Here is a 12,178-nt window from a genome sequence, read left to right as displayed (position 1 = left end):
AGGACAAAGAATGCTGAGTTGCATCCAAAGAACACCATACCTACTGTGAAGCATGGGGGTGGAAACATCATGCTTTGGGGCTGTTTTTCTGCAAAGGGACCAGGACGACTGATCCGTGTAAAGGAAAGAATGAATGGGGCCATGTATCATGAGATTTTGAGTGAAAACCTCCTTCCATCAGCAAGGGCATTGAAGATGAAACGTGGCTGGGTCTTGCAGCATGACAATGATCCCAAACACACCGCCCGGGCAACGAAGGAGTGGCTTCGTAAGAAGCATTTCAAGGTCCTGGAGTGGCCTAGCCAGTCTCCAGATCTCAACCCCATAGAAAATCTTTGGAGGGAGTTGAAAGTCCGTGTTGTCCAGCGACAGCCCCAAAACATCACTGCTCTAGAGGAGATCTGCATGGAGGAATGGGCCAAAATACCAGCAACAGTGTGTGAAAACCTTGTGAAGACTTACAGAAAACGTTTGACCTGTGTCATTGCCAACAAAGGGTATATAACAAAGTATTGAGAAACTTTTGTTATTGACCAAATACTTATTTTCCACCATAATTTGCAAATAAATTCATAAAAAATCCTACAATGTGATTTTCTGGATTTCTTTTTCTCATTTTGTCTGTCATAGTTGACGTGTACCTATGATGAAAATTACAGGCCTCTCTCATCTTTTTAAGTGGGAGAACATGCACAATTGGTGGCTGACTAAATACTTTTTTTCCCCACTGTACATACATTGGCAGTAGAATGGCCTTATGAAGAGCTCAGTGACTTTCAAAGTGGCAAGGTCATAGGATGCCACCTTTCCAACAAGTCAGTTCCTCAAATTTCTGTCCTGCTAGAGCTGCCGCGGTCAACTGTAAGTGCTGTTATTGTATAGTGGAAACGTCTAGGATCAACAACGCTGCGAAGTGGTAGTCCACAAATGCTCACAGAACAGGACCCCCGAGTACTCACTACCGAATTCCAAAGTGCCTCTGGAAGCAACTTCAGCACAATAACTGTTCGTCGGGAGCTTCATGAAATGGGTTTCCATGGATGAGCAGGTACACACAAGCCTAAGATCACCATGCACAATGCCAAGCGTCGGCTGGAGTTGTGTAAAGCTTGCCGCCATTGGAGCAGTGGAAACGCATTCTCTGGAGTGCTGAATCACGCTTCACCATCTGGCAGTCCGACGGACTAATCTGGACGGACCAACCTGGGTTTGGCGGATGCCAGGAGAACAATACCTGCCGAATGCATAGTGCCAACTGTCAAGTTTGGTGGAGGAGGAATAATGGTCTGGGGCTGTTTTTCATGGTTAGGGCTAGGCCCCTTAGTTCCAGTGAAGGGAAATCTTAATACTACAGCATACAATGACATTCTAGACGATTCTGTGCTTCCAACTTTGTGGCAACAGTTTGGGAAGGCTCTTTCCTGTTTCAGCATGACAATGCCCCTGTGCACAAAGCAAGGTCCATACAGAAATGGTTTGTCGAGATCGGTGATCGGTGTGGAAGAACTTGACTGGCCTGCACAGAGCCCTGACCTCTACCCCATCGAACACCTTTGGGATGAATTGGAACGCCGACTGCGAGCCAGGCCTAATCGCCCAACATCAGTGCCCGACCTCACTAATGCTCTTGTGGCTGAATGGAAGCAAGTCCCCGCACCAATGTTCCAACATCTAGTGGAAAGCCTTCCCAGTAGAGTGGAGGCTGTTATAGCAGCAAAGGGGGGACCAACTCCATATTAATGCCCATGAATTTGGAATGAGATGTTCGAGGAGCAGGTGTCCATATAATTTTGGTCATGTAGTGTAACGTGAGCATTTTTCTACCCTAAAAAATAATAATTACTTGCATGAACACGTAGTTTTGTAAACATAACGTTTGCAACACAAATCGATAGGGTCAGTGCTAGCCGGAATCCTTGGGACTTCCATACCCTTAACCATAACCCTTACCTTAACCATTTTAAATGTAAACGTCAATGGGTTTGGGACGTCCCGAATAGCACGGACCAAATCGATACGGTAACTAACATGAATGTAGGCAGAGAGGAAGAAAGAGGCCCAACTCGGCAGAAAATCTGACTCCCTCCAGCAGGTGGAGTCTTTTCGACAACACAAGCAAGGAGTGTTTGTATGGAGATGCACCCGATAGGAGGTCAATGAGAGAGTAGATCGAATATAAGTTTCGTAATGCATAAGTTGTTACGCGTCTGATATAAGTAGGACACGTGACATCCGGGCAATTTTGAGAAAAAACACTTTATATCGGAGTTGTCTCGAGATGTCTATGCGTATTCGATGCATAAGGCTAGTAGCGTAGCGCCTCTCTCCATTGAATACAGGCGGTTGACGTCAACAACCCTCATCGAATATTTAGAAATATATTACAATAATGAGATGTATCCATCAGTCCGAAGAAAGGATACGCGGGAGTTAGACAGCCCGCCGTGCCGCTTTGTGCACAACGACTGCCATTGTTAGGGCAGAGAGACATGTATCTTGTCATTATATCCATAATATTTGATGTAGGCTCTTTTTGTGTTACGTAAAGAGGGTGCAGGAGTCATGTGACGAAATATTATCGCGATAACTGTTCCTTCCTGGAACAAAACAAATGACAGCTGATGTGTTGCCAAATGTCATTTCGCTGGCGTTTATCAAATTGTTTTACAAAGGTAGGTAAAATTGTTACTTTTTCTAGGGGTTTATCCTACAGTTTACAGCTGATCATTATAGCTAACGTTAGCTACACCAAAAATACTGGTGGTGCTAGCTAGCTATATGTCCTTGTTTTCGCACTCCTCGAGAGCGCTACTTGTAGCTAGCTAGCTAGTAACGTTAGTTTAACGACAATATATTTTCCCCAGTTTGTTTAAGATAGCTAGATGGCAGAGCTTATTTGGAATCAGATGACAGTGACAGGTAAACAGGGGTACACTGTGCTAGCCATGATGACAGACGGGAGAGGGGAGGATATGTTTCGTTTTCCCGACAATAGCTAACTCTAAATAGCTAACCCTTACCCTATACAGCTCGACACTGGAGACTGGTCTGAAACCACGCCTATTTGGTCGCAAGAACAGCCTTCATGTAAAGATAACACACATAGCTAGGTGATTGTGTATCATCAGTATTCACGTGAGTAAATGAGTGGTGTTGTTTTGCTGATGCATGAATTACAGGATTATCATTGGCCCTGTTTTGGCAGCCAGGACCAAGATGGCTAATGTGAGATTAGAAAATAATAATGTCCCAGAGACTGTGAGCTGACTGAGCTCTGTTGTGCTCCAATTAAACAGACCCACTGTTTTCTCACTCTAGAAGCCTGAGGGTGAATGTGGTGTGAGGAGTAAGGTGTGAAAGATATGACAGATGGAGGCAGTGAGACAAAAGAAGTCCAAGACCAGCAGCAGGTCTCAGGTATGTACAGTACGTTCCTGTATGTCCCTGAGGACAGACTCCTGTCTGATTATGAAATTATGGGGAAAGCATATGATAGTATGTATTACCCAGTCATTATTCATGAGTATTAACCAGGCAGACTACTGTTGTGTGTTATCCCCAACAGGACAGGAAACAGAGGCAGAGTGGAGGAGTGAAGAGTGCCACAGCTCGCTCTGCTGGTTGTGATGAGGAAGCTGGTGCTGCTACCCCACCCAGCTCTGAGTTCACAGACGTCCCCCTCAGTCTGCCATACGAGGGGACAGAGCAACAACAGGGTCTGGCAGGGGCATCAGAGACTTTATCAGAGACATCACAACCATCAACACAGATATTACCACAGACATCAGAGGAATCATTACCAGCATCACAGACACTATCATTATCACAGACATTACAGACATCGCTGACATTATCATCAACCTCACCCCAGACACTAGCAAAGCCCTCTGAGGCAGAGCCAGAGAAGAGGGATGAGGGGAGAGGAGAGGCCCAAGGGGCTGAGCTCAGAGCCCAACCACAGAGCACTGAGGTGGGGAGAGAGACCCAGAACAAAACCCACATCCAGACCCAGCCCTGTATATCTACAAAGCTTAAGATACCCTTGGCCCCCAGCGCCCCTGCCCTCTACCCCTTACTACCCACACTGGAGGAGGGCTCCCTGATGCAGCTGCATGAGGAGGCTCTGCGGGCCTGTGGGACAAGGGGCCCTGCTGTTCTGCCTCTAGGGGAGCAGGAGTGTCCTCCCAGTCTGGAGCCTGTTGTGGAGGTGGCTCCGTCTGAGGGCTCCAGGACCAGACTGTACCCTGAACTACCCCAGCCCAGCCCAGAACTACAGGTAACCACACACATCCTATGACCCATTGTGGGCTCGAAGCGCTTTATATTACAAATCTATCAATGTTATTTGAATAATATTTATTTATAGTGTCGACTGTGTTGTGTTTTTCCTACAGGCATTCTCGTTGGAGCAGCTTAGTGTGTGGGAGCCGGGTGGGGGGATGTGTGTGTGGGTGGAGGGGGTGGAGGTGTGTGCAGCCCGGTTCGCAGTGTTGGCCCGGCAGGAAGGCCACGAGCTGACGGACCTCCTGCAAAACTACTGGCGCTGCCGCAGACAGCTGACACACGCACACACACAGCTCCACACACAAACCTCTGACTGTAACACCACACAGAACCGACTCTGGAGCTTCAGAGATGAACAGCTCACACTTCAGGTGTGTGGTTAAATAGACAATGTTAGTATACAACTTAGCACATAACACAAAAGCTACAAAGTTATACAGTACACTTCTGTTCTTCATCTCTCTCTTTCCCCCACTCTCTAAACCCTTTCTTTCTTTCCAGGGTGTGTGTGGGGACCAGTCCAAGGTGTATGGCTACCACCGCTTCCAGCAGGCTGACTTTAGTGAGGCTGTGTTGGTGGAGCTGCGGAAGCTGTTTGAGGCCCGCACTGAACTCCTGCACCAGAAGGTGGCGCTGCATGCATACACAGCCCTGCTGTCACGTCTTCAGGTGGAGTCATACTTACACTGCCTGCTCCACGGTGAGAACACACTCTCACACAAACACACACACAGACGCACACACTGTACATACAAATACGCACAGGTGGGATTTAATTTAATATTCAACATATTGTACACATGGTTAATGTGTTTCTTTGTTTAATTAGTCAAGTGTGTATGTGTGTGTATTGTAGATATGTGTGATACCCAGAGCCAGCCCAGCTCCCTCCTCCCCCTGAAGGAGAGCATCAGTGTTCTCTTCAGCTTCACACGGAGAGTCCTGGATGACACGCAGTTCCAGACAGACATCCACCTCTGGCTGCAGAGACTGGTACACAGACACACACAGTGAACCTCAACACTAGCCCTGGTACAGCAGTACCAGTTGTCCCACCTGTTGTGCAGTTTAATCACGCTATGTGTGTGTGTGTTGTGTATAGGTGGCAGTGTTACTGCGTGTGGGGGGATCAGGAGAACACCTCTACATGTTGAACCATCTGCTGTGCTGTTCTGCAGGGGTGGGCAAGTGGGCTGCAACCTTCTTACAGGTGAGACACACCCTCTATCTAGTTTGTTTAATGTTTTGATTTCCTCTAAAGTAGGCCTGGTTTATGAATGAAGGCTCACTCCACTATTTCTGTATGCTTATTGGCAGGTTATCATATTTGGTTAACGATGCCATCATTGCCAGGTAAGGTTAGCAGTCTTAATTAAAACATGCTTGGGGGGGTGTGTTTCAGATCCAGGTCCTGGGAAATCCCTCAGGAGTTCAGCAGTTCATGCAGGCTCTTGCCATCCTCATGTCTCCAGTCAGGTAAAGAACCCTAACTTCTCACTCTGGCCCCTGACCCCTAACCCTACATGTCACCATCCTCATGTCTCCTGTCAGGTAGCCCTAACCTTGACCTTTCATCCCTAATCCTTACCTATTTACGTGATTTTTTAGTTGAACGTGCACATTTCAAGGTATAACCCTTTGGGTTTTTCCTCTGATCGTTGACCTTTCATCTTTAGACATCGTGCTGAGTTCATGAGCCACATGAAGCCCTGTGAGAGTCAGAGTGCTGCAGCCTCCGGCCCTGAGTCTGGCAACTGGACCCTAGTGGATGAAGGTGGAGAGGAGGTAACCATGCATGTGTTGGTGTGTGTGGTATTTCAGGGAACTGGACCCTAGGAGCGTTGAGGTAGAATTGTTGTAAGGTTGCTGATGTGTGTGTGTGTATGTGTGTGTTTTTCAGGATGAGGACCCAGAGAGCAGCTGGTTGTTACTGTGTGAAGAGGACCTGATCTCTCTGCTGTCCCAGTTCCCCTTCCAACAGCTCTTCACACATCTGCTGGGGATGAGCAAGAAGGGTTTGTGTGTGTGCAAGTGTCTGTGTGTACTTGTTTTCCTACATTATCAGGACCCCAATGTCCTAACATTTCACCCGAATGTCCTGAAAATGTAGGAAAACAATAACTTTTTTGAAAAGTCAGGACCTGAATTTGTTCAAATGCTATTTTAAGTTTAAGGTTTAGGGGTTAAGGTTAAGGGGTAGGGTTAGGATTAGGGAAAATACGATTTTTAATGGTCAAACATTTTTACACTCCAAAAAGTCCTGACATTTCACGAAAATAAAGCTGTGTGTGTATGTGCGTGCGCATGTGTTGTCATGTAGTTGTATTTGACTGACGTAGTAATTCTGTTATTCTAGTGACTGCTTTTTGGCTGTGTCTTCAGATGTGTGTATGCAGCTATGTGACTGTCTCACCAATAAATGGATGTTGTCTGTCTGTCTAGGTGTGTATGAGCCCAAGGCCTGCTCCAGTCAGAAGATGATGCGTGTGTTTGCGTTCGCCTCGTCTCTGATCGAGCTTCTGGCTGTGGGTCTACACACCTACAACAGAGCTCGCTACCGCCAGCTCGTAAAACGCATCGGACACACCATACGGTAAGACACCCACACACAGTACATTTAGATGGAGTAGATATATTTAGATCTAGATGTGTTTGTAAAGGTGTGTAACCACTGTCTCCTGTGCGCTCCCTCTCTGCAGGATGACGGTGTGTTATGTCAGTGATCACTGGGCCCAATATGTGAGTGTTGCTGGTCCAGCCCGGCCCAGTACCATCTCTCTGGAGAAACTACAACTAGAATACGACCATCTGTTCCTCAGAGCTGTGCTACATGTCCTCAGAAACAAGAGGTGAGAGAGGGAAGACATGTAATGTTTTTGGCTATCTATTCTTGCAAGGCAGTAAGAATATTGATTTTGAGAGTATGGGGAGTGTGTGTATTATCTGACTGTGTGTTCTCCTAGGTTGGGTATCTGGCTGTTCATGTCAGAGATGCCCTATGGAACCCTGTCCAGTTCCATGCTGTGGAGAATTCTGTATGTGATGCAGTGTGCAGAGACCGCTGCACCAGACACACTCAACTCTACAGACAACACATACACCTGCCTACAGGCCCTCCGAGGTACATACACACATAATGATGATAGGAATTCATTGTATTCATAAAGTACTTTAAAAAAAAACAACAATGTGCAAAAAAAAAAAACACAGAATAGAGCAGCACAATATCATACATTCACACAGTGTGTCAGCACAGGAGCCATGCCTTAATGATGTACTAACATGTATTGCAGAGCCGAGTCACCAGGAGAGGTTTGAGAAATGGCTGTGTGAGGTCAACAGTTCTGATGGAATCTCTCTCCTCACGGCACTAGCTCACATGGCCATGCCTACCCACCACTCTGACCCCACCTTCATTACCACTATAGCTCTCCTCGTCTTCCAGGTAACACAAACACACACACATTATTTTTTCCCATTTTCACACGGAATGAATAGAGGTCACAGCAAAGCTGGCTGCCAGGGTCACCCTATATTTCTCTCCCTCCCTTCAGGTGTCCTATGTCAGTGTGTCTACGAGGGAAACCTACTCTAAGGTGGGGCGGGAGCTGCTGGCCGCCATAGCAACCGCTCATCCTTACATTATCTCAGTCCTGCTGGACAGACTCAGAGAGACCATAGAGACAGTCGGCATGGTAAGTGTGTGTGTGCGTGGCCTCTGTCAACTGCTGGGGTTGCTGTGGAAAGGAGGGGGGTGAAGACTTCAAGTGTAACAGAGGTGGTTCGGTTAAGTACACCTGCATGTTGATTAGCCTTGTGTATGTTAGGTGGCGCTGTACCTCTGTAAGGAGCTGCCCCTGTTCCTGTGGCGTCCTAGCCCGGAGGAAGTGTGTGTGATCGGGGGCTGGCTGCTCCAAAACCCCCTCTCTGCTGTGGAGAACAGCCTGGCCTGTGTCCTACTGGAGGGGCTGGACTGGGGCTACGCACAGGTACTACACACACTGCTACTATGCACACACACACCTAACCCTACGTTGAGTTTGAGTGTGTACAGTGTGTAATGTTGAGTGTGTGTGTCTTATAGGATGGGACTCTGGCCCTGCCCTCCTCTCTCCACAGTGAAGTTGCTCTGCTGGTGGCCGAAGCCTATCAGAAATACCTCACAGACAAACCATACAATGGACTCATCTCAGAGGGAATCAAACAGGTAACACAAACACGCACACATCATACACTCATCTCATCTCTGAGGTTAACACGTCTCTCTCTGTCTCTGTCGATCAGGTGTCCTACCTGGCTAGTGTTCTCCGTCTGGGTCTGTCTCCTGAGGCTTCCTTCAGCCAGTGGGCCTGGCAACTGTTGCTAAGGCTGAAGCTCCATGGCAACACCCAGTACCCTCAAGCAGCCTGGTCCACCTCCGGTTCTGCCCCTAACCCCTCCCCCGAGCTCACGCACACCCCCAACATGCACCCTGTTCTAAGGGCCGTAAAGGCGGGCATTCCCATTGGCTGCTACCTGGCCATCGCCATGACAACTGTAGGACACAAGTATGACCATCTGCTCTCTCTCTATCGGAATCACTTTATTCGCCAAGTACATTAACAACATACATGGAATTTGACTTAATGAATAGGTGCTGCCAGCAATAGACAAATGTACAAACAGAATACAGACAGAGGGATTTAAACAAAGTCAACATACAGAATATACAATATAAATACAGTAAACATAAAACTCTAGAGTATAGGCTGAGCTACAGTGAGGATATACAATTTACAGTGGGGATATCTATATATGTAGAGGGAGGGATGCTGCTGTGACGTGTGTGTGTGTGTGTGTATATATATATATATATATATATATATATATATATATATATATATATATATATATATATATATATATATATATATATACATACTGTCTTGTGAAGAAGTGTACATGGCGCAAAAGCAGTATAGCGCAGTTTTTAGTATTACAGGTCAGTGATGCAGTGTTCGGTGCAGTCGCTCAATCCCTATGAGCCCTATGGCCGGTTGGTGAGGGCCACAGCACAGTGACACCATACAGACACACATCACCTGTGTGTATAAAGTCTCACTCTGTACTATTGTGTGTAACATCTCTCTCTCTGTCTGTCTGTTATCCCAGTCTGGAGGTGTTTTGCACAGAGGGAGTGGATCTGTTGAGGAGTCTGATTCAGTCTCAACATCTGAGAGCTGCTGTCCATCTACTGGACAACATCCTCCCTCCTACCTACCCTCTCAGCTTCTACCTGCTGAAGAACACACAGTAAGATATACACACTACACACTATGTCCTAGACACTACATCCTCCATCTACTGGACAACATCCTCCCTCTTTTCTGTTTGATCAGCTTCTACAGTTAACTTTCAGTACCTTTTACCCCTCCCTAAACGAAACTGTAAAATCCCACTAAAATCTCACAAAACTGGTGGGCTGTGGTATTGCTGTGTTTGGACTACAATATACTCCCTCCCTCTCTCTGTGCCAGGTTTGTGGGCTGTGTCCAGTTGTTCCTGCAGTGTGACGGTGTGTGTCCTCAGGGTGTAACACAGCAGGTCACTCACAGGGTGGCGCCACTCTTCACTGGAGGCACCTATGGGGACATGGTACGCCTGCTCAACAGTGTCATACAGGTATGTACACACACCTAATACATATCCATCAGAACTGGTGTGAAACATGGGGTTAACCAAACTTATGGATCAGTAGTTTGGCCAACTAGAACTGGATGCCATGTTACTGCCTCTGAACATTCCATTAATCTATTCATGATGAGTGTGTGTTTATTATCTTTCAGACTCACGTGGTGGAGAGTTCTAGGCCAGGTCGTGTGGGTCCGGCAGCGGTTCTAGAGTTCTGGGTGGGAATTCTAACCCAGCAGAACCTGTGGTACCGAGACAGAACCGTTCTATTCCTGATGGATCAGATCTGTCGTGCTGCCTTCACACACCACCAGGAGGAGTGTGTACAGAGATTACTGTACCAGCAGCACAAGGTATGTACACACACACACAGAGACAGGAGAGTCCCATATATTTCAGCTGTTATGCTTATTTTGATCAGTGTGTGTTATTTTTGTGTGAAGAAAATGTACACACACAGAGTACACACACACACTGTAGCTCAGTCTGTGATGCTCTCTGTCGCACCCCTCTGGTAGATTGCCTTAGGTTATCATGGAGACCGGGGTCTGCTCTCTTCCCTGGTTGGCTGGATCGCTGGAAATGCCACACCCTCATTCATTGAGGGCCTATCGATGAGCGGGGAGGTGAGAACTTTAACCTCAGTCCTATCTAACTTCTCCTATCCGTGCTGTCATTCTGTGTGAAACAGAATTACTTTATTTTGCAGCATTTCCCAATGAAATCTGCAAAAAAAAAAAGGCTATTGTCTGTAGGTGTGGTTTTATATGTGAAATGATAACTGTGTATGTGTAGGTGTGGTTTTATATGTGAAATGATAACTGTGTGTGTGTAGGTGTGGTTTTATGTGAAATTATAACTGTGTGTGTGTAGGTGTGGTTTTATATGTGAAAATGATAACTGTGTGTGTGTAGGTGTGGTTTTATATGTGAAAATGATAACTGTGTGTGTGTAGGTGTGGTTTTATATGTGAAAATGATAACTGTGTGTGTGTAGGTGTGGTTTTATATGTGAAAATGATAACTGTGTGTGTGTAGGTGTGGTTTGCGTGGCTGGTTTTGAACATGGAGGGGATGTTTGAGGAGGATTCTCAGCTGAGACGCTGTGTGGAGCACGAACTACTGTCTGACCCCAACATGTCACCTGACCAGGCCCTGAAGGTACACACACCACACACACTCCAACCTGTCACCTGACCAGGCCCTGAAGGTACACACACCACACACACTCCAACCTGTCACCTGACCAGGCCCTGAAGGTACACACACCACACACACTCCAACCTGTCACCTGACCAGGCCCTGAAGGTACACACACCACACACACTCCAACCTCTCACCTGACCAGGCCCTGAAGGTACACACACCACACACACTCCAACCTCTCACCTGACCAGGCCCTGAAGGTACACACACCACACACACTCCAACCTGTCACCTGACCAGGCCCTGAAGGTACACACACCACACACACTCCAACCTCTCACCTGACCAGCAGAACAGTAAAACGATGAGAGATTTATAGGCCTTAATCTGAGAAACATGATGTTTGTGTTTCACTATCTTTATGTTTCTTGTGTGTGAGACAGAAGGCCCAGCAGCGGTTGAAGCTCCCAGTGGCTCCATCTCTGCAGCGGCTGCAGGTGTACAGGTGGGCGTGTCAGGCTTTGGCCACACCCCCTGACCACCCACTACTCCCCCTCGTCTGGCAGAGGTTCCTGCAGCTCTACCTGAGACAGCCAGGACCTGAGTATGGGTACGACACACACGCCTAACACCATAACCTCTAGGCCAGGGGTTCTCAAACTTTTTGGGGCCGGGGACCCCTTTTTTGATAGCAAATTCATCAGGTACCCCCTCATAATCAGAACACAACTCGGGTGAGATGATAAATAGCATACAAAGTGTTTTACTATGACTTCTGCAGTGCATGGCTGGATGAACCAAGTCTTTGGCCCTACATACATACGTGTGTATATATGTATGTATACATACATATGTATGTGTGTGTATATATATGTGTGTGTGTGTGTGTGTGTGTGTGTGTGTGTGTGTGTATATATATATCTATATATATACAGGGGGGAGAACAAGTATTTGATACACTGCCGATTTTGCAGGTTTTCCTACTTACAATGCATGTAGAGGTCTGTAATTGTTATCATAGGTACACTTCAACTGTGAGAGACAGAATCTAAAACAAAAATCCAGAAAATCACATTGTA

The 12,178-nt window shown here is 46.8% G+C and overlaps 1 protein-coding gene across 1 annotated transcript in view; it reads left to right on the top strand.

Moving 5' to 3' along the window:
- Positions 1 to 2,581: 2,581 nt before the first annotated feature.
- Positions 2,582 to 12,178, top strand: part of epg5 (ectopic P-granules autophagy protein 5 homolog (C. elegans)) — a gene marked incomplete at its 3' end in the record, with an annotated part of 20,672 nt that continues 11,075 nt past the window's right edge. Inside the window, 25 exon segments of the mRNA XM_084176374.1 lie at positions 2,582 to 2,672; positions 3,030 to 3,135; positions 3,319 to 3,417; positions 3,566 to 4,276; positions 4,395 to 4,655; positions 4,786 to 4,984; positions 5,141 to 5,277; positions 5,387 to 5,494; positions 5,687 to 5,760; positions 5,961 to 6,069; positions 6,185 to 6,299; positions 6,727 to 6,877; positions 6,984 to 7,133; positions 7,248 to 7,405; positions 7,578 to 7,729; positions 7,839 to 7,979; positions 8,112 to 8,273; positions 8,369 to 8,491; positions 8,569 to 8,831; positions 9,436 to 9,576; positions 9,801 to 9,945; positions 10,110 to 10,307; positions 10,473 to 10,580; positions 10,992 to 11,114; positions 11,543 to 11,709. Coding sequence (XP_084032500.1) covers positions 3,370 to 3,417; positions 3,566 to 4,276; positions 4,395 to 4,655; positions 4,786 to 4,984; positions 5,141 to 5,277; positions 5,387 to 5,494; positions 5,687 to 5,760; positions 5,961 to 6,069; positions 6,185 to 6,299; positions 6,727 to 6,877; positions 6,984 to 7,133; positions 7,248 to 7,405; positions 7,578 to 7,729; positions 7,839 to 7,979; positions 8,112 to 8,273; positions 8,369 to 8,491; positions 8,569 to 8,831; positions 9,436 to 9,576; positions 9,801 to 9,945; positions 10,110 to 10,307; positions 10,473 to 10,580; positions 10,992 to 11,114; positions 11,543 to 11,709 — 3,944 coding nt within the window. The 5' untranslated portion in view covers positions 2,582 to 2,672; positions 3,030 to 3,135; positions 3,319 to 3,369.

The sequence above is a fragment of the Coregonus lavaretus genome (genome assembly GCF_964263955.1).
Source record: "Coregonus lavaretus genome assembly, chromosome: 14".
NCBI lineage: Eukaryota > Metazoa > Chordata > Actinopteri > Salmoniformes > Salmonidae > Coregonus > Coregonus lavaretus.
This window is presented reverse-complemented; position numbering and strand designations above follow the sequence as displayed.